We start from the raw sequence: 25609 nt of genomic DNA, 5'->3' as shown, positions 1-25609 counted from the left end.
TTAAAGTGGAAGGTTAGATTATTGATTTGAAATCTTTTTCCTTTTCTAATGTAGGCATTCACAGCATACTTTTGCTGTACCTCTGAGTTGTAGTGTTTTAGCAGCTTGGTTGTCATAACAAAATGTCATAGACTTTTTGGCATAGTGGCTTAAACAACAGAAATTTATTTTCTCATAATCTGGGAGGGTAGAAGTCCAAGATCAAGGTGCCATCATGGTTGGTTCCTGGTGAGTACTCACTTCTTGATTTATAGACTGCCACCTTTTTGCTGTGTCTTCATTTGGCAGGCGGAGAGAACCAGAGCAAGCTCTCTGGTATCTCTCTTCTAAGGAAATTGGTCCCATCATGGGGGTCCCACCCTCATGACCACATCTAAATCTAATTACCTCTCAGTCCCCATTCCCCAGACATCATCACATTAGGGCTAAAACATATGAATCTTAGCAGAACATGGTTCAGTCCCTGTTACATTTTTGTTTTCATTCATCTTAAAGTATTTTCTGATCTCCCTTATGATTTCTTCTTTGGCCCATTGGGCATTTAGGAGTGTGTTAATTTCCACATATTTGTGACTTTTCCCCATGTATTATTGATTTGTAATTTCATTGTGATCAGAAAACATAATTGTATAGTTTCAGTGTTTTAAAATTTATTGAGGTGGATCAGTTGGTTAAACATCTAATTCTTGATTTTGGCTCAGGTCATGAGCTCATGGTTTGTGACATCAAGTCCCACTTCGGGCTCTGTGCTCTTAGGCTTTGCATTGACAGATTCTTGGGAATCTCTCTCTTCCTCTCTCTCCTCCCTCCCCCAAATAAATAAATAAAACTAAAAGGAAAAAAAATTTATTGAGAAATTTTGTGGCAGAACATGTGGTCTATTCTGGTTAATGTCACATGTACTCTTGAAAAGAATGTATGGTCTTGTGTTGAGTGTTTATAGATATCTGTTAGGCCTACCTGGTTTATAGTGCTGTTCAAGTCTTCTGTTTCCTTGTTGATCATCTCATCTATTATTGCAAATAAGGTATTGAAGTCTCCAACTGTTATTTTTAAACTTGTTTTTCTCTTGAGTTCAGTTTTTGCTTCATATATTTTGGGATTCTTTTGTTAGGATCATATATGTTTATAATTATCATATTTTCTTGATGGATATATCAAGTTGATCCTTTTATTATTGTTAATGTCCTTCTTTGTGTCTAGTGACCTCTTGTTTTAAAGTCTATTTTATTATTATTTATTTATTTATTAGGCTATTTATTTATTAGGCTTATGGTGTACAAGATCCCAGAAATATATTGAGGTTTTATAAGCTTCTATGGACATCTCACTCCTCAGCCTTTCCTTTTAAGATTTTTGTTTGGTCTCTTGTTTACTCCATATATTATCCCCCACCATAGGCAGCCATGGACTTAAAACACTTGCCTGTAATTGTTTTTGACAAGTGCCCCCTGGGAAAAGGAATTGTGTACTTGAGCTCCAAGATGAGTCACATATAGACAGCCTTGCAAGTTGGGGGGTTGCAGGGAACTATTTCAGATAGGTCAGATGATAACAATTCTTTGGAAGGAGGCTTTGAAAGAGTTCCAGATACATTGTGCTACCTCTAGTGCTTGCTAGGCTGTACAAGAAATGTGGGTTGTTTTCATAGCTTTTAGCTTCAACTTAGAGCTGGAAAGCGGAGGGTGGGAGCTGGGCAAGTTAAAGTGCCCCAAACTTGCTGTTCTTCTTGGAGATTCAGCCATTTTACTTAAATGTTGAGTTGCTGCAAGCCTTTAGCTAGTTTCCAGCGTTGTGAAAAAGTTGTTTCTAACAGATTTTTGCCAATTTTTTTGTTGTTTTGTGAAGGGGAGTATTTTTCAAGGTCCTTTACTTCATTATTTTCATTGATGTAACCCATTGTGTTCCTTTTGGTAAAGGTATGTGTTGAGGCAGCAGCAGTCTTCTTAAATCAGCAATATCGAGCTTGTTCTGGAGTTGACTGAGGAGGGAGGAAGCAAGTGATGCTCGTTCTAAATGGAGATACAAAGACCTTAAGCACTTCTGCTTCTCAGGGAAAGGAGGGAACTGTTGTCAGCTTCTTCATACTAGCTGCATGTGGTGTATTTTGTGTAAGCCTCACTACAGCTTTTGTAAGGTATAAGAAGTATTTACCTTCATTTTACAAATGCTGAGGTGAAGGGGATGAAATGCCTCAGACCACAAAGCTCTACTAAGTGTCATACCTAGGATTCAGACTGGGAAAGACTATTCCCTTTCTACTATATTTTTCATTTGTGGGTTTTCACCATGTGACTGCTGCATTTAATTGTGCTTTTTCATTTCAGCACAGTCACATGTTTAAGAGAAAACACTCACATGTAGAAGAGAAAACTGAGGCTGAGAGGTTAGGGGCCTCTTGCCTAAGTTGGAGTGTAAGTAGGACAGAGTCAGTTCAGATGGACTCCTTAACCCATGCCTGTAGGCAGTGTGCAGTGTTACCTCAGGCCTAGGATTACCACACATCCTGTCCTGGTCACTGGCTTCTGGGGACCAACTTGCTGTTTCCTATGTAAGGAGCCCTTTGTCTGATCTGAAATCCTAGAGTGACCAAAGTCAAAAGAAATCTGTTGGCTACCTATGTCTGTGTATAATAGAGTCCTAGATTAAGAATTGTGGCTTGGCCACTGAATTTGGCTATCTAAAAATTTGTATCTCTTGGAGCCTCAGTTTTTCCATCTAATTGGCCTTCAAAATGGCAAAGGCAAATAACTGCATTTTACTTTTCTCATTTTAAATTTGTTAGTGTATCTTAGAATGCATTACAGTGATTTGTGTACATAATTTGGATGTGTGTGTTCAGTTGCTTACTGATGGGATTCTTAACCTCTTAACCGTAGACTGCAGGTGTGTTCTGGTGCTGATATTCTGTCTTAATTTACCAAAAAGTCTTCTTTGGGTTGAGAATTTGGCAGTATTAACTCTTTGGCTACTATTAACCTTGATATCTTTGATTATCTTTCCCCTTGTAAAGTCTTTTCCCTAGTTGTAATCTCTTCAGCCAGAGATACTCTCTACTCCAGGGTGCTGTGCTGCTTGCAGTTTCCAGAATTGTGTGCCTTATATCACTGGTGTCAGAAAGTAGCCTGTGGAACATGCAGAGTAGTTGTTGCCATTTTTCAGCCTAGCAGGCAGGATCAGGGACCCCAGTTTGCTTTCTTTGGATTGTACCACAATTGGAGCAAACTGTTTGGCCCCAATTATTTTCATGATCATGGAAGCCTGGGGCCAAACTCTTCTCAGTTCTTCTTTATCCCCAGATACCAATCACTATGTACAGCATCTAGACCTCAGAGAATTTTCTGGGATAAAGATGTTTAAATAAATCCCTGCTCACTTTCTTAGGATAAACCCTCTAGGGTCTGTTCGTCTATCTTGGGAGCCTCCATCCTCCCTTTGCCCACCTCTTGCCCAGGGTTCCAGGCTCCTCCTCACTGGGAGGTATGCATAGGACTCTTGCTTGCCTTGCTTATGACCCCTTTCCCCCATCCTTTCGTGAATACTATTCTTCTCACCATCTTTGAAGGAGTTCTAGTTATTTACTGAAGGTGTATGAGAGCTGTCCGTCCCCACTAGTAAGACATAATATAAAATTGATGGAATCAATTCAGTTAAATAGAATAAAGCACCATTTCATGTGCCATGAAGAAAAAATATTTACACCTCATCTATGACATACCACCAAGGTGTAAGATGCATCCTGATTACAGATATTAAAAAAGGGAAGATGTCTTAGAATCTGAAAAATGGTAGCTTCCTTTCCTAACTAACTCTCAGATGGGAGAGAAAAACTGGAGAGACTAGTAATGCCAGGCGATAGCTGAGAGCCAAAGATGTAGCAGCTGGTGGGGATTATATGATGAATATCTTCTAAAATAAATCCTCTTACCAGAATGTTGCTGGAATCCATGCTTACTGTCATTGAAAGAGTTGAAAGGGATAGTTGCCTACTGCCGAAAGAGACTAGAAGAATGAATAAATGTTTAAATTCCTTTAATTAATTCAAGCAGGTGAGTGCCTACTATATGATCGTGGAGTTATGGTACATTGCAGTTGGTGTGTTTATTAAAGTTTATAGTTTTTAAGAATAATTTTGTTCACCAAAATGTGACTGAAAAGTTAATTCTATCATTAAATAATAAACCTCAGTTTAGTGGTAGTTGTAGCAGTATCTGTTCTTGCAGAAAAAAAAAAGTCCGCCAGCTCCCATATATTAACAGTTTCAAAAGCAGTTGCAAAATTCCACATTATTCCTGAGTTCTTATCTAACATGTATTTTTCTCAGACAAGTGGATTTTTATTTGGCCAGATGATACATAGGTGTTTGCAGAAGTTTAAGAGGTATATTATTCCTTGTGGAAAAAGAAGTGTGCAATGTAATAGAGCTTTTCTAGTCTTGGCCAAAGAACCCAATTCTGTACATTACTGGTCTTTAGCTTGGCCATTTTCAAACAATAATTATGGATATATTGTTTATTGAGAAGAGTGTAAACTGTAAAATAAGAGGGCGCCTGGGTGGCTCAGTCAATGAAGCATCCGACTTTGGCTCAGGTCATGATCTTGTGGCTCGTGAGTTCGAGCCCCACATCGGGTTCTGCTGATAGCTCAGAGCATGGAGCTGTTTCAGATTCTGTGTTTTCCTCTCTCTGACCCTCCTCCACTCATTTTCTCTTCCCTCCCTCCCTCCCTCCCTCCCTCCCTTCCTTCCTTCCTTCCTTCCTTCCTTCCTTCCTTCCTCTCTCTCTCTTTCTCTCTCTCTCTCTCTTTTTCTTCCTCTTTCTTTCTCTCTCTCTCTCAAAAATAAATGAACATTAAAAAAGAAGTACAATAAGGATTTGAGTGAGGGAAGTCAGCTTCTAGAGCATTTGTAATTTTCCAGGAATTTTCTGACTACACAAATGCAAACAGTTTGATACTTAAAAACATTGATTTCACTTTCCTTTAGCTCACCCTCTCCCCCCAAGAATATATTCTTACATAATTGTGGTTGAAAATCTTAGGCAGGTGGACTTTTGATCAGACTTTCTTTCTTCCAATTTTTAACCTCTTTAAATTGTAAATCATTATTTTGTAGGTATCATAGCTGCAAATGTTTTTGTATTCTGTTTATGGAGAGTACCTTCTCTACAGCGGACAATGATCAGATATTTCACATCCAACCCAGCCTCAAGTAAGTTTACTTATGACTTTATTTTGAGATAGAGGTAATATGAAAGAAAGAAGCTTTGTGTTAATTGAAATGCTATACAGAGGTTGAGTTACTGGTCAACAATTAATTATAAGCAAAATCCAGAAAATAGACGGGAAGCTCCTCGAGGAAAGGGACCTCATCTCTCTTAGTGTTATGTCCCAAGTACCTAAAATGTGCCTTGTACATAGTAGATAAGTATTTTTTTTTTAATGTTTATTTATTTTGAGAGAACAAGCACAGGCAGGGAACAGGCGGAGAGAGCAAGAATCCTAGGCAGGCTCTGCACTGTCAATGTAAAGCCCAACACAGGGCTCGATCTCCCAAACTGTGAGATCATGACCTGAGCTGAAATCAAGAGTTGGATGCTCAACTGACTGAGCCACCCAGGCACCCCAGTAGATATGTATTTTTTAATGACATAAGATCCGTGATCACTACAAGTTAACTCTTTTTTTTAATTTTTTAAAAATGTTTTATTTATTTCTGAGATAGAGACAGCCTGAACAGGGAAGGGCCAGAGAGAAAGGGAGACACAGAACCTGAAGACTGACTCCAGGCTCTGAGCTAGCTGTCAGCACAGAGCCTGATGCAGGTCTTGAACCCACGAACAATGAGATTATGACCTGAGCCGAAGTCAGACGCTCAACTGACTGAGCCACCCAGGTGCCCCACAAGTTCACTCTTTGAGGAGACTATTATATATACAACTTTATATCTATAATTGAAATAATTTACTAATTTTTTTTTTAACTAACTTTTGCCATGAGGACAAGTTGCTTTCATTGAACTGAGAATTTTTTTTTTTTTTAATATTTTATTTATTTTTGGGAGAGAGAGACAGCATGAGCAGGGGAGGATCAGAGAGAGAGGGAGGCACAGAATCTGAAACAGACTCCAGGCTCTGAGCTGTCAGCACAGAGCCCGACGTGGGGCTCGAACCCACGAACCGTGAGACCATGACCTGAGCTGAAGTCGGATGCTCAACCGACTGAGCCACCCAGGCGCCCCTGAACTGAGAATTTTTATTGGTTGCTTACTAAGTAGAAAAGAGAGATTTAAGATAATTCTTTACCATTTTGAAAAATGCTAGCTTAAAGCATCTTATTTAAGCTTTTGAACTGGCTCTGTTTTTGTTTCCTGTGTTTGAGCTGTTTCATAATAAAAATGAAAAAACTCTAACGCGGATAATTTTTAGGTCATGGCTGTGTGTCCTATGATTAACAGACTGTTTTTCTATCTCTTGTAGAGGTCCTTTGTTCTCCAATGTTGCTGTCAACGTTCAGTCATTTCTCCTTGTTTCATATGGCCGCAAATATGTATGTTTTGTGGAGCTTCTCCTCCAGTATTGTGAACATTCTGGGTCAAGAACAGTTCATGGCAGTGTACTTATCTGCAGGTAATAAGCTTTAATCTCAGGATCTTTTGGCATATTACAAGCACACTAGCCAATCTGGAGGAGGAACAAAGGGAAGGATCATAGCTGTATTCTGCATATGAGGATTGTATGTAAAGAATTGTACACACTGTGGTAGAGAAGGACACTGCAGGCTGGCTGGATTGTTGGCTTCCTGCTTCTCGTTTTGCTGATTTCTTAGATTAATTATTCAGGTATGTTTAGTTTTATATTAGGAGAGATGGGAGTTAAGATGTAGTGTAGAATTTAAGCATGTCATTTTTGTCTCATTAGGCCTTCGCTACTTTAGCTCAGGCCCACGTTTTATAGATAAGTTCTTCCCAGACTTCCTGGCTATCTCAATCATCTGGATCTTTGTTAAATAATCTTAGGCTCATTTCCCACAGTGTGTTCATTTTCCAGAAAGCTTAAGATCAGAGCTTTGTATTAAGATTGTCAAGAATGAGTTTATTCTCTTTTCTGCAAGTGTATATCTTAGTCTGGAACCACTCCAGTTGTGGTCCTGGGGGTGTCATCGTTTCCTTATTTCAGCTAGGAAATGGTAGTAGAGGATTCCAGGTTCCTAGATGCTACTAAACTGGCAATTAATTGGTCTGTTAAATTTTACCTCTCTGTTTGCAAAATGTACTGAATTAAAAACCACGTGGCATAAAAATTCATTTCTGAAATCCCTTCATTTTTTTATTAGATTTTTTTAAGTTTATTTTTTTTTTAGTAGTCTCTACACTCAACATGGGGGTCGAACTCACAACCCTGAGATCAAATGAGTTGCATGCTCTTCACACTAGGCCAGCCAGGTATCCCTGAAATCCCTTTATTTAAAAACAGTGTATCCGGAAGTGATACTATAGTATGGGGAAAGAAAAGCACTTGAGAGCTTGAAGACAGAAAACCTAGTTTCATTAGATCCTATTTTTCTATTTGCTGTGGGATATTGCAGAAAAGACTGTAATACACCTCTTTGAGGATAATGATCCTCTCTGACAAGGGGTTGTAGAAAGAATTAAATAGACACATCTACACAAGGCCCCAAAAGGGTACTTAATCATTGTTAATTAAACACCCATGTATCTGGTTCTTGAAAACTAGAAACTAAGCAACATCTTTGGCCTGTGCCAGAAGTGTGTAGTTTTTTCCTAAAGCACTAGTTGTATTGTTGTAAGTACACATGGGTCTATTTCTGGTACCATTAATTCCTGCTCTATAGGAAGTTTTTAAAAATGAGCCACATTCAGCTTAGATGACATTGGAGCCAAAGGGACTTGTAAAAGAGCATCTAGTCTAGATTGCAGCAGAGTCATTTGGCAAGCTGGGTAAAATGTAAATTCCCTGGTCCCATTCCCAAGAATCTGATTTAGTGTTTGGAGTGCAGCCCAGAGGATTCCCTGACAGTTGGTGAGTTTGGAACTTAGCTCTTTTATGTTATAGATGAGGGAAGTGAGAACTGAGAGTTAAAGTAAAGGACTCTGTGTCACTCAGTAAGTTGTGCAGTTGGTCACACTTTCTGAAGTGATCGGATAAGTATTCATGCCTGCACCTTGTACTGAACCAGGTAGAAATAGGACATTGTTAATCTATGTGGGGTGGAGATCAGAAATGGAAACCCTTTTTATAATACTACACTAAAATTATTGAAATGTGACTTATTTCTCAGGCGTTATTTCCAATTTTGTCAGTTATGTGTGTAAAGTGGCCACAGGAAGATATGGACCATCACTTGGTGCAGTAAGTATTTGTAATGTAAATTTTCTTAACTTAGTCTTTAACTTCATTTTGAAATAATTTTAGACTTCTAGAAAAGTTCAAAATTATTACAGAGTTTTTATATACCCTTTACCCAACTGTTAAGTACAGAACCACAGTAAAATGATTAAAGTCAGGAAATTAACACTGAAAAAATACTACTAACTAATCTGTGTCTAATTTAAAGTTTATAGAGCCTTTAAACAATCAGTTGAGTTTCCGACTCTTGATTTCGGCTCAGGTCATGATCTCATGGTTCGTGGGTTCAAGCCCTGTGTTGGGCTTCTTGCTGGCAGTGTGGAGCCTGCTTGAGATTCTCTGTCCCCCTCTCTATTTGCCCTTCCCACAGGTGCACTGTCTCTGTCTCAAAATAATAAACTTTAAAGAATAAAAAAGAATTTATGGAGTCTTGTAAACTTAAGGCTATAGCTTTTAACCATAGGTCATTTATATATACTGTACTTAGTAGAACAGACTACAAATCAGGAGGTAGTTGGAACAATGGGTATCCAGTCCCCAAACTAGACCGCCTAATCTAGCATTGGAAAATTCTCAATAATTATAGATTTGAATCTGGTACTATATCCTCTGTGTAGTCACTATTTGCACTCAAATAGGGCAGATGAGACTAGTAGGCACTGTACTAGAAACTTGGGATATAGCCAGTGAGCAAGACGATCACAGTTCCTTTCTTGAGGAGCTGTTATGGGTACTTAAAACAAAAAAAAATGTGTTTTGTTTATTTTTTAGCTTAATGGCAGATTTCTAGGCACATGGGAATCTTTACATAACACCTCTCTAAAGACTACATGTTCATTTTGTACATATTTAAATGCTAATGCACTTAAATACAGTCAAATAGGGAGTCTCATATTTAAAGAAACCAGGTTCAGTTTGGAAGAGAATTCTTATGTAATCATCCCATAATGTGTGTGTTCCTCATATTTGTGCATACTTCATTTTTCTTTTTTTATACTTAATTTTCCTAGTGAGACCTATCTCTTGTCCTATCACCTACATGATTTTTAAGCCCTCCTTTTTTCCTTCAGGAATGTTTTATGTACGAGATTTGGTGCTGGTATAATTTTAGCCTAAGCACCTGTTATGTGAAGGCAGCGAAGACCACTGGGATGAATCAGAAATGGACTCTGAGTTTAGTTGGAGAAAACATTAAATACATATCTAATACACACTAAAAGGGCTGAGTGTTCTCTAGAGGACTTGGGGTTTCTGAGAGTGTAGGTACTTTTCTCATTAACTGAGAGGATCCGGGAGGGCATTTTGATGTGCTACAGGGGTTACTCATTGTACAGATAAGAAACTAAAGTACAAGATGAGAAGAATGTGACAGATGGTATTTGGAATTAGGTTGGGTTTGAATCCAGCTCTGCCACTTATCTGTGATTTCTAGGACATACTACCAACCCTCTCTGTTTTTCTATGTAAAATGGGGCTAACACATCTCTTTTTGATCTGCAGTGCAAGTGTGTTAGGTGGCATAGCATAGTAAGGAGCATGTGCTAAGAAATGTGGTAGTGGTAGTTCCTGTTCGGTCATCAAAATTCTGTAGAGCCATGTCAGAATAAAATTATTATCCCCAAATATTTTCATTCATTTTTTTTTGGTTAAAATTAAAGACAACTAAATCACCAGGTATAATGATATTTTTGATGAGAAATCTAGAAAAAAATACGATTGACAAAGGTGTGTTAGAAAATGTGAAGTATTGGTTTTACTGGCTTCATCATAATTTTTTGTTAAAGGATGAAGGGAACTACTAGAATATTTGTCAGTTACCATATTGACATTAGGGAGTAAAAATACTGGATTTTGGTAAGGGTTTTGTTTAGTTAGAGCTCTGCATATTCTGAATCTCACAAAGATTGTTTCTTAGTAGTTATTGGTAGGCAACTTTAATCTGCTTTTTAAAAATTTATTTTCTGTGAAATGTAACCCTTAATCTTTAGATGTTAAAGATCAATGAAGTTTTTGTGGTAGGAAACAGCATTTGTTAAAATGTTAGAGAAGCGTTGTTTGCTTGACGTTGTAGTATATCATAGGCCAAATTGTAGCTTACTTAACATATGGTAACTTGCTTACTGTAACTTCATTGATTTAAGTATCACTGATTTAACCTATTCTTAAAGTGAATTTTCTAAGTCGGGAAAGGATCTTTAGTATCTAATTATAGCATTGGAAGTAAAATAAAATGTTCACTAGAATGGATTCATTTGGAATTCCATTTTCATTTATCTGTAGTGTTGGGAGTATAACTCTTGTATAACTTTCTTAGTAGCTGCTCCACTATCTGTACTTCAGTTATCACAGTCTACTGGTGGGAGTGTCATTTTACCAGTTTGAGGTGAACCTTACCTCCCTTTTCATCCCTATGTCCTCCCCAAATTATAGTATATAACTGTCTAAATATTTCCACTGCATGCATTTAGAATATTGGCCACTGTTATTACCATTTATGCTTCAACCATTAAACATCATTTCGAAAATTCCAAGGGAGGGAAAAAAACTATTGTATTTATGCATAATTTTTCTTCTTTTTTGTCCATTGTTCTTTCTTGATGTTCTAAGAGTCTTCTGTCATTTCCTTTTTGTTTAGAGGATTTTCTTTAGCCATTCTTTTAGGTAGGTATGACAAATTCTCTTTAAGTTTTTCTTTGATAATGTCTTGATTTCCCCTTCATTTCTAAAGGATATTTTCACCGGATAAAAGATTCCAGACTGACCTCTTGGCACTTGAAAAATGTTGTGCCGTTTCTTTTTGGCTTCTATAGTCTCTGAAGAGAAATTCTTTGTTGTTCAAATAGCTGGACTTCAGTTCAAGTCATGATCTCACTGCCCCCATCGGGCTCTGTGCTGACAGCTAAGAGCCTGGAGCCTGCTTCGGATTGTTTCTCCCTCTCTCTGCCCCTCCCCCCTTCTCTCTCTCTCTCTCTCTCTCTCTCTCTCTCTCTCTCTCTCTCTCTCTCATACACACACACACACACGCAAATAAACATTAAAAAAATATGTATATAGCTTTTCCCCTATAGGTAAGGTGGTGGTGATCCCTGAAGATTTTTTGCTTTGTCTTTAGTTTTCAGAAGTGTGACCCTGTTGTCACCAATTTCCTTATGTTGATCTTGTTTGGAGTTTTCTCAGCTTCGTGAAACTAGAGGTTTATGTCTTTGGGGAAAATTTCACCTGTTATTTCTTTGAATGCTTTTTCAGCCTCACCTTTCTCTTTGGAACAATGATGACATGATGTTAGTATAATCTCTAGGGTCCCTGTCTTTCTGTAGTCCAGATTGGATAATTGCTACTGTGTTTCAAGTTCACTGATTATTTTCTTTGTCCTTTCAGTTCTGCTTGGGCCTATTTATTGAGTATTTTTATTTAGGTTATTGTATTTTTCAGTTGTAAAGTTTACATTGTTCTTGGTATCTTCTGTTTCTTGGAGGCTTTCTGTTTCTGTGCTGTTTTTTTCACTTGTTTCAAGCATGTTTGTAACTGCTTATTAAAGCATTTTTATGATGGCTGCTTTAAAATATGTGTCACGCAGTTTTAATATCTCTGTGTCATCTTGTTGGTGTCTGTTGTCTTTCCTCATTCAAGTTGAGGTTTTCTGGTTCTTGGTATGTTGAGTGATTTTTAAATGAAACCTGGACATTTTGGATATTGAGATTTTGAATCTTCCTTACATCTGTTCATGAGACTGCCCCTGACACTGCTCTAACGAGGGGAAGGTTGACCATTACTGGCAAGGTGAAAGCCCAGGTTCTTTACGCAGCCTCCTTTGACACATAAGGGACAAGAGCTCTGGTTACCAGGGGGCAGGACTTTGGAGTTCTGGAAGTTCAGTCTCCTTTGTAGAACTCTCCTGGCTAGGAGGAACAGGGTGCCTTGTTCCGCGTGACTGTCACTGACCCTACCCTGTCAGCTGCCTCGTTGGAGTCTGCAAGGGTAGAAGTCTCAGCTCTCCATTCAGCCTTTGTTGACAAGGATTGGGCCACAGCCTTTTCTGTTGTGTGGCTGGAGTAGATTGGTTATTATCTAAAAGCTGACTGTCTTTTTAGGCTACCCTTTCTTGGTCCTTTGGCTAGAGAACATTTTGGGGCTTGGGGAATAGACCTATTGTATCTGAGTTCATAGGGATTTTGGGGATTTCCAGGTGATGAGCTTCTCCAGAGCCAAGACTGAGCAGTATGAGGCCAAAAGAAAACCCAGAGGATTCACCAGTGTGTCATTCCCTGGATCTCAAGGTTCCTAGCTGCTCTGCTTTTCTTTCTAAGCCTTTCAGAGTCATCTTCTATTTGTTCTACAAGTAGTGCCAAGGTTTTTGGCTGTCCTTAACTTGTGGAAGAACAAAGCCCTTTAGAGCAAATTCATTTAAAATTCATGGTGCAAAAAAAATCATACATGTAAACAATATGATACAAAGATTATATAGATATAGAAAATTGTTTATGAAAATTGGTTACTTATGAAATAAGTAAAATTATATGCATATATTGACTGTAAGTACATAACCAGTGTACATAAATTGTTAGTGGAGAATAAAAGATCTTCACCTGTAACCAAGGAGGCAGATCTCTAAAGTCTATGTGAGTTGGGGTTTCTGATATCTGAAATTGTACCTAAAATATATATGAATGTGAAATATTTCTGAGGAGAAATGGTTCGTGTTCACTGTATTCGTAAATGCCCCTGACTAGAAAAAGTAAAAAATAAAAAATAAAAAAATAGGGGTGTTTGGGTAGCTCAGTTGGTTGAGCAGCAGACTCTTGATTTCTGGCTCCATGCCATGGATGTCAGGCTCCATGCTAAGTTTAGATATTCTCTCTGTCTTTCTCTCTCTCTCTCTCTCTCTCAAAATAAAAACTGAAAAAGAAAGAAGAAGGGCTTCATCAGTTAAGTGTTCGATTTTGACTCAGGTCATGATCTTGTGGTTTGTGAGTTTGAGCCCTGCGTTGGGCTCTGTGCTGCTGGTGTGGAGGCTGCCTGGGATTATCTGTCCCTCTTTCTGCCCCTTCTGCAATCTCTCTGTCAAAATAAATAAATAAAAATGAGGGAAGGAAGGAGAGAAGGGAAGAAAAAAATAATCTGTGCATGGAGGTAGGCCCAAACATTTGTCAAAAAAGGAAGTTGGGATTTATTCAGATACATAAATGTTTATATTTGTGTAGGTAAAGGTCACTTTGAGAAATTTCTAGATGGACAGTGGAACTTCCTTCGATCTTTAATGTGTAAGAACAATAAGATATAGAGAAACTGGCTTTCCACGGAAATGCACAGTAATGAGAATTTTCTTTCATACTAAAATATCTATAACGAGCACTTTAGATGAAGAATAGTAATCATCTATGGAGAAGTAATCTAGAGGCACCTCATAGAATTTCAATGTTCTTCTTTCACATCAAGTAATTCTGTTGGCCTCATTTGGGGGAAAGTGTAATTTCATTGGTTTTTTTCCTTTCAGAAAATAAGGTTTCAGCTTGATTCGCTTAGAGTTTCATTGAATTGACATTTTTAGGTTTTGATAAATAAACTCAAATAAACCTAGGATACTAGAGTTGCTCATATGCAATAAAGCCTGGAAGGTGATGAGCTACCGTTCACTCCAACTTTACAATTCTTAGTGACAGTGACCTCTACTGTGCTTAATACAGCATATGCTGATAGTTTTGGGGGGCAGATGTTGATGTTCCAGGCAGAACAGATCTTTCAGAATAAATACAGATATGGCCAGTATAACATGTTGTACCATGACCCAGCAAGTTTTGTGGGGAAATAAGCCAGCAGTCTTCTGAGGTGCTTCTGATAGCCTGGAAATTTACTGTGAACCCATTTAGGACTTGGAGTAGGGAACCAGGGAAAGGTGAACAAATTATGGAGGCTGTGTATGTGCATATATGTGTTTCCATATGACCAGTAATCTCCCTGTTAAGGGAAGGCAGGATTTTGGAAGAACCTTGTATGTAACAGTTAGACTTATAAAAAAGCTAGTGTGGTCCTGTATATAATAGACAGTTGATCTTAAATATAGAAGATAGAATTCTGGGAGCATTTGACTGGCTCAGTTGGTGAACCATGTGACTCTTGATCTCAGGTTGTGAGTTTGAGCCCCACATTGGGTATAGAACTACTTAAAAATGAAAAAAATAAGATAGAATTCTGACCCCTAACCCCACTGCATAATTGCAGGTACCACCAACACCCACCTTTACTATACAGTTGAGGTTATTGTTTCCTTGTTGCTCTTTGCACTTTTTCAGCCCAAGCACTAGGGTTTTTTAAAAAATATTATGTTTAAATATTTCTATTTATAAATTTAAATCCAGGTTAGTTAACATAGAGAGCACTAGGTGGGTTTTTTTTTGTTTTGTTTTGAGGTTTTTTTGTCCACTTACTGTCACTGAGATCTTTGGTTTTCCTTCCAAGGGATACTCGTGCTGTCTTTCCATCCTGCAGTTACCCCAGCCCATTCCTGGGAATGCATCCTGAGCTAGTTTCCCTATTTGGGTCACTTCGCAACTGTGTATTAGGGATTTGGGATATCTGGGATCCCTGGGACTCTTTAACACTTTTAAAGTATTAGCAATTACTAAAATGTCACATAATCCTGTGTTTTGAAGCAACCCTTCGTACAAACAGTGGTTAAGAGACGTGGATGCTAGGGGTGCCTGGATGGCTCAGCCAGTTGAGGTCTAACCATTGATTTCTGCTCAGGTCACGATCTTACAGTCCTAGGATTGAGCTTCTTGTTGGGCTGTGCATTGAGATCCTCTCTCTCTCCCTCTTTCTGCCTCCCCCCCACCAAATAAATAAACACTAAAAAATAAAGACATGCTTTTTTTTTTTTTTTTCCAGAAATAGCATTTTTAGTATAAAAATTTAGGGACCTTTAATTTATAGGGGTAATCAGTTATAGGACACCTTTTATAAAAAACCATTCTTCTCTTGAGGTGTCTTTTTTAACATCCTACTTAGAATTAGTTTTGAGAGAGGGAGCGAGCATGAGCAGGGGAGCAGAAGAGAGGGAGAGGGAGAGAGACATTTAAAAAATAAAGTTTAGGGGCGCCTGGGTGGCTTGGTCGGTTAAGCGTCCGACTTTCGCTTAGGTCATGATCTCGCGGTTCGTGGGTTCGAGCCCCGCGTCAGGCCCTGTGCTGACTGCCAGCTCAGAGCCTGGAGCCTATTTCAGAGTCTGTGACTCCCTCTCTCTCTGACCCTCCCCTGCTCACGCTGTCTCTCTCTCTCTCTCTCCTAGAAATAAATACAACATTAAAAAAATAATAAAAAATAAAGTTTATAATTTGGAAAGCTTTGACATGTGGATACCCATGTATCCTCAGAATCAAGATAATGAACATAGTCGTCATCCCTGAAAGTGGGTGTTCCTCGGTCCTCTGTCCCTCCTTCCTGCTTCTCACCCCCTTACTGGGCAGCAGCTTCTCTACTTTCTGTCATGATAATTTCATTTGTACTTAGTTCCTAGAATTTAATATTAATGGAATCATCCACCATATACTCCTATTTGTTATTGTTCTGGCTTCATTTACTCTGAATTTATTTTGAAATTCATCTAGGAAGTTGTGTGTATCATTCTATTCTTTTGTATGAGTGAATAATATTCCATTGTATGGATATGCCAGAATATGTATATCTGTTCACCCAATGGACCTTGGGTTGTTTCTAGTTTTTTGTTCTTTTTAAAAAAATTTTAATGTTTATTTCTGAGAGAGAGACAGAGACCGACTGACTGCATGAGCAGAGGAGGCTCAGAGAGAGGGAGACACAGAATCCGAAACAGGCTTTAGGCTCTGAGCTAGCTGTCAGCACAGAGCCCGACGCGGGGCTCGAACCCATGAACCGTGAGATCATGACCTGAGCCGAAGTCGGATGCTCAACTGACTGAACCACCCAGGCACCACTCTATATATATATTTTTTTAATGTGGGTTGTTTCTAGTTTTAACTCTTATAAAAACTCCTGTGGGGGTGCCTGCCTCTCTGTCTACCTCTCTCTCTGACCCTCCCCTGCTCATGCTGTCTTTCTCTCCAGAAATAAATAAAACATTTAAAACAAATAAATAAGTTCCATGGTTGCCATAACATTGTATTAGTTTCAGGTATACAACACAATGATTCGATATTTGTGTATATTGCAAAGTGATCACCTGAGGTAGTCTAGTTAACTTAGTTACCAGTAAGTCTGTCACCATGTATAGTTACAAAAATTTTTTTCCTTGTGATAAGACCATTAAAGATCTATTCTCTTAGCTTTCACATATCACTGTTTAACTATGGGCACCATGCTGTACATTGCATCTCTGGCTTATCTATTTTATAATTGGAAGTTTCCACCTTTTGACCCCTTTAACCCGTTTTGGCCTCTCCACCCCCGACTCTGCAACCACCAGTCTGTTGTCTCCATACATGGGCTGGCTTTTTTTGTTTTTGTTTTTGTTTTTTTTAAGATTCTGTACACAAGTGAGATCATACAGTATTTGTCTTTCCCTGACTTATTTCACTTAGCATAATGCCTTCAGGGTCTGTCCATGTTGTCACAGATGGCAAGATTTCCTTACGTTTTTATGGCTGAATAATATTCCTTTATCTGTTTATCCATTGTTGGACACTTTGGTTGTTTCCATATTTTTTTAATTTAAATATTTTTTAAAAGTTTTATTTCTGAGAGAGAGAGAGAGAGACAGCGTGAGCAGGGGAAGGTCTGAGAGAGAGGGAGATACAGAATCTGAAGCAGGCTCCAGGCTCCTAGCTAGCTGTCAGCACAGAGCCCAACGCGGGGCTCGAACCCACGAACCGTGAGATCATGACCTGAACCGAAGTCGGACGTTTAACTGACTGAGGCGCCTCTCTATATTTTGACTATTGTAAATAACTCTGCAACGAACATGGGGATATATTTACCTTTTTTAGTTAGTGTCTTTGGATAAATACCCAGAAGTGGAATTGGTGGTTCATGTTAATGCTCCTTTTAAGTTTTTGAGAAACCCTCAATCTGTTTTCTGTAGTGGCTACACCACTTTATATTCACGGGTTTCCTTTTCTCCACATCCCCACCAACATTTGTTATTTTCTTTTCGATAGTAGCCATTCTAGCAGAGGTGAGGTGGTGGTCTTTATTTCCCTGATGATTAGTGATGTTGGCATCTTTTCATGTGTCTGTTGGCCATCTGGATGTCTTTGGAAAAAGGTGATTTTTTTCTGCCCATTTTAAATTGGATTGTGTTTTTTTGCTTTTGAGTTATAGGAGCTCTTTATATATATCAGAAATTAATCCCTTATTAGATAGGATTTGCAAATATTTTCTCCCATTTGGTAGGTTGCCTTTTCATTTTGTTGATGGTTTCCTTTGCTGTGCAGAAGCTTAGGAGTTTGATGTAGTCCCACTTGTCTGTTTTTGCTTTTGTTGCCTTTGGTCAGCTTTTTAAAATTTTTCATAGCATTAACAGTTTTGAACAATACAGGCCAGTTATTTTATAGTATGGTCATCTATTGGGTGTGTCTGTTTCCTCATGATGAGATTCTTACTGTGTGTTTTTAGTTGGAATGCTACATGAGTGGGCTTATGTCCTAGGTACCACAGTGGGAGGCAGTAATGTCCAGTTGTGGTCTGGTTGTTATCCAGCTTCTCTACTATAAAGTTACTGCTTTCCTTTACCTTTTAAAATTAATGCGTAGTGTGTGAGAAGATAGTTTGTGATTTACTAAGTGTTGTGATCTCTTGATCATCAACCCCCCTTACCCCCCTGAAATAGCATCCATTGATTATTGTAGCTTGACTCAGTTTTTGCTGTTATTGTTGTTACAGTGGTGAATGTAACAATGCTGTGATCGTTGGTACAGTACATCTCATTTGTTTTCCCTAATGTTAAATGTCTTCTATAACCATAACTTATCTAACTTAGGAGATTAACATTGGTATAGCCCTTTTTTTTAGTTTTTATTTTAGAGAAAGAGTGAATAAGCAGGGGAGAGGGGCAGAGGGAGAGAAAGAATTTTAAGCAGACTCCACGCTTAGTGTGGAGCTGACATGGGGCTCTCCCTCAACCCTGTAATCAAGACCTGAGCTGAATTGAAGAGTTGGATGCTCAACTGACTGAGCCACCCAGGCGCCCCAATATAGGACTACTAAACTGTAGACTGTATTTGGATTTCCCGTTTTTCCTTGATGTTCTTTGTTTTGTTCTAGGATACTACATTGCATTTAATTATCACGTCTTTTCAGTATCCTCCAGTCTGTGATGCTTTTTCAGTCTTTGTCTTTCATGACCTTGAAACTTTTGAAGAATAGTGGGAAGATATTGTGTAGAATGGCCCTCATGGAAGTTCTATTATTACTATTTTTAAGGTTTTATTATTTATTTTGGGGGCGGGGTAGAGAAGTGGGGAGAGACAGAGTGTAAGAGAGAATCCCAAGCAAGCTCTGCATTGTCAGTGCAGAGTCCTGTGTGGGGCTTGAACCCACGAACCACGAGATCCATGATCTGAGCCAAAACCAGGAGTTGGGACTCTAACTGACTGAGCCACCCAGGTGCCCCCTAAAGATTTTATTTTTAAGTAATCTGTACACCCAACTTGGGGCTTGAACTGACAACCCTAAGATCGAGAGTTACACATTCCACTGACTGAGCCAGCCAGGTACCCTGGAGGTTTTTTTGTTTTGTTGTTGTTGTTGTTGTTTACATTTTATTTTTGAGAGAGCACCATTGGGGGAGGGGCAGGCTGTAGGCTCCAAGCTGTCAGCACAGAGCCCAGTGTGGGTCTTGAACTTAGAGAACACAAGATCATGACCTTAGCTGAAGTTGGATGCTTAACTGACTGAGCCACCCAGGCGCCCATAATGTTTTTTATTTTATTTTTGAGAGAGAGCATGAACAGGGGAGGGACAGAGAGAGGGAAACACAGAATCCAAAGCAGGCTCCAGACTCTGAGCTGTCAGCATAGAGCCTGCTGTGAGGCTTCAACCCATAAACCATGATATGACATGAGCCGAAGGTGGCACTCAACTGACTGAGCCACCCAGGTGCCTCAGTTTTCTTATTTTTATTAAGTGACTAAGAACTGAGAATTTTGGCAGCAGACAAATGTAGTTAAAGCACCAGCCTCCCTTTGCTCTCCCACTTGTCTCTAGCCACACACAGGCTTGGTTCAACTTGGTTTTCTGCTTGGAATACTTCTCATCTCCCCTTCTACAGTGCCTGGTGACCCTTTCATACAAAACATGATGTCCTTATGAAGCCTCAGCTTCTGTCAGCTCTCCCTTCTATGTGCTGCCAGAGCATGCCCTGCTTTACCATCATAGCTGATTTTGTTTTGTTGTTAACTTCTCCTCTGTAAGCTCCATTAAGGAAAAGATGCGGGTTTCGTTCCTCTCTGTATCCCCAACATTTACATAGTGCCTGATACAAAGTAGGCCTCAAGTATTTGGATGAATGATTATTGTAAGATTTAATATTAACTAGGGATAATGGTCTAATTTTTCAAGTATTCTACCATCTAGAAGTGGGAACATGTCTAACATTAAGAGAGTTTAAATTAGCATTATTTGTTAGCAATTATACATTTAGCTTATGAAGACTATGGAGCATCATGGAAAAACCCATGATTTTTAAAAAATACAGCCAGGGGGCACCTGGGTGTCTCTGTTGTTTAAGCGTACCACTCTTGATTTTGGCTCAGGTCATGATCTCATGATTTGTGAGTTCAAGCCCTGTGTCAGGTTCCGCACTGACTGGAGCCTGCTTAGGATTCTCTCCCTCTTTTTGTCTCCACCCTTCTCTCACTGTTCGTCTCTAAATAAATAGTACTTTAATAATCATTATAATTTCAGCTATAATAAATGGATGATCATAAGGTTGTGACATTTAGATTTTTTTCATGTTTATTTTGAGAGAGAGCGAGTGAGGGAGGGGCAGAGAGAGAATCCCAAGCAGGCTCTGCACTGCCAGCGCATAGCCCAACATGGGGCTCAAACCCACAAACCATGAGATCACAATGAGAGCCAAAATCAAGACAGTCATCAGGTTAATTGACAGTCACCAGGTTGCCCCTATATATTTTTTTAAGTAAGCTGTAGGCCCCATGTGGGGCTTGAAATCATAAGCCCAAGATCAAGAGTTGCATGTTCTACCAGCTGGCCAGCAAGGTACCCTGACAGAGGTTTTTATGGTCTCATCTGAGGTGGTTGGAGGAAGTGTTTCTCAGGCAGGTGCATGTGTGTCCCTGGGAGGATGCTGTGAGGGATGGGTCTTGCGGAGCCATGAGACACACGGCATGCTTTCCTGGAGCAGAGCATTTGCTCAAAGGTTTTAAAGAAAATGCTTAGTTTTATTATGAAGTAGGATGCAAATTTCATGAGATTTTTTTTTTTTTTTTTTTTTTTTTAAGATAAAGCGTTCTACATGGAAGAAATTCCACGTGTGGGTTTCTTTGGGCAAATTCAGGTGTGCACACTCTGGTTGAAATGGCTTTGCTTTGTGGGAATTTGAGAATTTCTTTCATAGTTATTAAATCATGCATAATCGTGCTTAACATTGTCCCTGAAGTTCATTAAGCATTCACATGCTGTTCACTACACATCTCGTTCTTTCCAGGTTGTTAAGTGTGCAATGGACTGGAACCCCTTTGCCTGATATTTTATACTTGAGTTAAACTGAAAAGCTTTTAAGCTTTGTGTTCACCTAGAAATGTGTGACTTATAAACTCTCAGGAAAAAGCTTTGCTACTTTAGATTGTAGTCACTAAACGGTTGCACGTTCAGAGTTTGACATTTTCACGTGTGTTCATTCGTAGTCAGGCGCTATCATGACCGTCCTTGCTGCTGTGTGCACGAAGATCCCAGATGGGAGGCTTGCCATTATCTTCCTTCCAATGTTCACATTCACAGCAGGGAATGTGAGTATTTTTATGAAGTAAAGTGCAGGGGACAGTGGTGATATTTTTACATTCACTGAATTCTTGCCCTTAAATTAGAAATGTCAATGCTGAAGGAATCAAAGTTGTACCAGTTCTATTCTCTTTTGCTGACTTTCAGGCCCTAAAAGCCATTATTGCCATGGATACAGCAGGAATGATCCTGGGATGGAAATTTTTTGATCATGCAGCACATCTTGGGGGAGCTCTCTTTGGAATGTAAGTTTGAATATAACTGATTGCTACACTGCCTCCTTAGGTACTCTCCATCCCCTCATTTTAGGAAGGCAGAGCAAGGCAGTTAACTCTGCGATGGAAGCAGGGGCAGGCCAGGTTGAGAGGGTGAGAAAACTTCAACATGGTTTGCTTTGGCCTTGCCCACTTTCACCTTGTGAGATGGGAGGAGAGAGGATTGATCCTGCCCCAGCCTCAGTTGTTTGTAGAGAGACTGTGCCTTTACTTGGCCCTTAACCTCAGGTCACCCCAACTCGTGAGCAGCCAGGATTCCTAGCCCTGCTTGGAGACCATTCCCCAGCTGCTGGTGTGTCCTGTCCTCTCCTTTCCCCACAGGCCTCCTCTCTCCTTCCATCACTCACCTGCCTGTCACTCTGCCTGTAGCAAGTGTGTAGCTGTGTGCCCTCTGAACGAGTAGAGGCCAGGGATCATAAGCTAGTGTTGACCACTTACTAGGCACCTGTTACATGGCGGGCTCATCTCAGCTAGTGGTTTATATCTAGTGTTACTACTTTCATTTTACTGATGGGACACAGGCCCAGAAGTGGTCTTCCCCAGGTCAAACAGCTGGGAACAGAGCTGATCCCTGTTAAGCTCAGATCCAAAGCCCTTCCTATCCCGTTACACCAGATTGAGTACAGTCGCTTTGTGTTCACGGATCTTCCATTTGTGCTTCAGACCATGGACTTTTGCCTAAAACCTAGTAGTGCTGGAGTGACTATCACAGAACTTGCTCAGGACTCCTGGGGGCCCATCTGACCAGGATAGTAATTGTCTATCTGATACACTGGCTTCCCTGATAGACCATCTTTTCCTGTGTAAATGTTGCCTTTTGCCGGTACTTGCTTTTTACCTTCTTTCATGACAATAGAAAACTGAAGTTCTTTAATTTAAAACAAGAGAAAAAGGAAAAAATCTATTCTAAGTGGAGCAGTTTTGCCCAGTAGGCGGTGGAACTAAATGCCATTATGCCATTTATAATTTTCAGTGATGATTAAAGAATAGCATATGCGAGCTCTAGCTTTAACAGCACATTATAAATAGTAGAAACTGACCTGGTATTACAGTATGAGAAACATAAAGAGTTAGGAAAAAGGGTTCTGTTTTATGAACTCTACATTTATCTCTCTGGATCCTCCCATGTATACTTAAAGGATTTCCTCCCCAGCAGGTTTTTATTCTTCTGAACTATAATTAGATGACCTTTTCCATTCTGACAATAATTGGATCAAATGTATTTTAAAGTCCACAATCTGAAAGGCAAAGGAATCCTTTCTCTTTGCTGTTTCTAATTCCAGCTCCTTTCATTTACTAGATCTCAGTCATATCCAGAATTCATCTTTTTTGACATCTTTAACTAGACTTATAAAGCAAAGGATTTAGAAATCCTTAATAATGGTAAAGATTCCGTTAGTTTCTTCCTGCATGTTTCCTTGACTCTGTTTCCCTCACCAGATGTTAAGGTCTTCACCTTATGCTTTTGTAATAATAGCTACATCCATTGGCTATTTGCTGTGAGCCCAAGCTAAGTCCTGACTTAATACTCTGAAGTCCTGTGAGGAGTTCCATTTTACAGAAAGGGAACTGCTTTGAAGAAAGGAACTGATCGAGGTCACACAGCTGGTCCTTGCAGAGCGGAGTTTCAGAGTGAGCACTAGGCTGTGAGGCTGCTGCAAAATGAAAAAGAAAAGCAAAAACAAACTTAGAATTTGGTCATTTTATTTATTTAAAATTAAAAAAAAATTTTTTTTAATGTTTTATTCATTTCTGAGGGAGAGAGAGACAGCTTGAGCAGGGGAGGGTCAGAGAGAGAGGGAGACACAGAATCTGAAACGGGCTCCAGGCTCTGAGCTAGCTGTCAGCACAGAGCCCGACACGGGGCTCGAACCCACGAACAGTGAGATGATGACCTTAGCCAAAGTCAGACGCTTAACCGACTGAGCCACCCAGGCGCCCCAGAATTCAGTCATTTTAAAGTGTTTTCCTAATTTTAATTTAGCCAAATGACCAATTATATTTGAACTTCCAAGTAGGATCAAAATAGTTTACCTGTAATATTAAAGTATTTGACTCTATGCTTGAAATAAGTGGGTTACAGAGATTTGGGAAGATACTTTATTAATGGAGAGTTCCTGACAAATGATTTCATTTCTTGCAAGAGTTTTACAATTGCATTTGAATCTTAGGTGATCCTTTTTCTTTTGTTCTAAGTTTCACACTGAATTTGATTAAGTCTGAAAGAATTTTGTAACATGACTGTTACAGGTCTTTTTTTCCTTTGTTTTTCAAAGTTTTTTTTTTTTTTAATTTTTTTAATGTTTTATTTATTTCTAGGAGAGAGAGAGACAGCGTGAGCAGGGGAGGGTCAGAGAGAGAGGGAGATACAGAATCTGAAACAGGCTCCAGGCTCTGAGCTGGCTGTCAGCACAGAGCCCGACGCGAGGCTCGAACCCACAAACCATGAGATCATGACCTGAGCGGAAGTCGGATGCCTAACCGACTAAGCCACCCAGGCGCCCCTGTTTTTCAAAGTTTTAATGGTGACCATTTTCATGTTCATATTTTGACTATATTTGGTGAATATTAAGATTCAGGTACTCCATAATAAACATACTCAGAACATTAAAAAAATCGAAACATTGAACTGCTATTCTGATACTAATCTAAGCCATTTAAATAGAGCATTTTTTTAGTCATGTGTCTGCGGAGATGCAGATATCAACACAATCTGGTCTCTGCCTCAGGGAACATGAAATCTGGGCAAAACAGGGCAGAAATAAAGGTTTCAGTCATTGTAGCTTTCAAAAACAGCCATTCCACATCAGCCCCACCTCCTTCAGGAAGCCCTCAGCTTTCCACTAGCCTAGGAGACGACGAGGTAGATTCTCCTGAGTTATGCTTCTAGCCTGTGCTTCCTCCCAGGTAGAGCTTCTGGTCTTGCAGTACCTAGGCCCCTGGGCTTCTAACGGCAGGTCCTTCTCATTGGTCACTCAGTTGTGTGTCCTTGAACTTAGAGCAGATGCTCCCTGGATGCTGCAACGGTGGTCAGGGCAGGGCGCCCCCTGGACGCTGCGGCAGTGGTCGGGGCATAGCTTTCAGAGGCAGATTTACATTGTCGTCTCAGTTCTGGTGGTCCCTCGTTGTTTGGGCTGGGCAAGTTACGTTACTAAACCTGTTGGTGCCTCACAGGCTGCTGTGTAGGCAGTTTTTAACATCAGTATGGGGATTGGGACTATATTTTAAGAGGTGGGCAGAATTTGGATCAGGAGATGACCCTTCGTGTAGCCAGGTGGAAGGTGATGAGAAGCAAGTAAACTTAAAAGCATTAAAACCATCATTAGTGAACTCTAATTCTGACATTTCGTACACTTCATGTAGAAGCAAGAGTCCAGTTTTAGAATTCATCTGACCTTCAGGTGAGTCCTTGATCAACCACTTAAAAGCTGTTAGCCCCTGAACCAGTTGCTTTTTTTGAAAGGAGGTGAGGCTTAATTGCAGTGGTGAATCAAAGGTAGTGTGTCACACATAGACCCATCCCACTTTGACCTTTTACATGTTCCATATTAAAGATAAATCATTGATTGCCATCAAATAAACTCATTACCTATTTTAATAAGATGGTAAATGATAGTGACATTGTTTTTTAAATGTCAACTTGTCATTGTACTTAACATTTGTATGTCATACTCTGAATGTTGAACCTGGTTTGTTTTTTTTTTCTCCAGATGGTATATTACTTATGGTCATGAACTCATTTGGAAGAACAGGGAGCCTCTAGTGAAAATTTGGCACGAAATGAGGACTAACGGCCCCAAAAAAGGAGGTGGCTCCAAGTAAAACTGGGGTTGGATGATACTGGTGTGTGTGGCCCATGCTGCCTGGAGAGCCCCAGGAACACGTCGGCCCTGGAGTGAACACGTCTTTGCTCCTGCCTGGAAGACACTCAGCATCTGTCTTTCCCAGTATTTTAAACTGTCCTCAACACATGTCTTACTAGAAAGTGAATTATGACAAAGTTGTGAAATAAAGGTTTATATCTCTAGTTTGTAAACA

The 25609-nt window shown here is 39.6% G+C and overlaps 1 protein-coding gene across 2 annotated transcripts in view; it reads left to right on the top strand.

Annotated features, from left to right (window-relative positions):
• PARL (presenilin associated rhomboid like) overlaps positions 1 to 25609 on the top strand; it is a 52330-nt gene extending 26721 nt beyond the window's left edge. Inside the window, exons 5-10 of one of the 2 annotated variants that reach the window (XM_039242343.1) lie at positions 5114 to 5209; positions 6477 to 6626; positions 8299 to 8369; positions 21203 to 21304; positions 21444 to 21541; positions 25282 to 25609. In XM_039242343.1, coding sequence (XP_039098274.1) covers positions 5114 to 5209; positions 6477 to 6626; positions 8299 to 8369; positions 21203 to 21304; positions 21444 to 21541; positions 25282 to 25393 — 629 coding nt within the window. In that variant the 3' untranslated portion in view covers positions 25394 to 25609. The remainder of the gene's footprint in view (positions 1 to 5113; positions 5210 to 6476; positions 6627 to 8298; positions 8370 to 21202; positions 21305 to 21443; positions 21542 to 25281) is intronic. The other variant, XM_039242344.1, reaches the window with a different exon arrangement.

This window comes from Hyaena hyaena, unplaced genomic scaffold (genome assembly GCF_003009895.1).
Source record: "Hyaena hyaena isolate Hyena2069 unplaced genomic scaffold, ASM300989v1 scaffold_213, whole genome shotgun sequence".
Lineage (NCBI taxonomy): Eukaryota > Metazoa > Chordata > Mammalia > Carnivora > Hyaenidae > Hyaena > Hyaena hyaena.
This window is presented reverse-complemented; position numbering and strand designations above follow the sequence as displayed.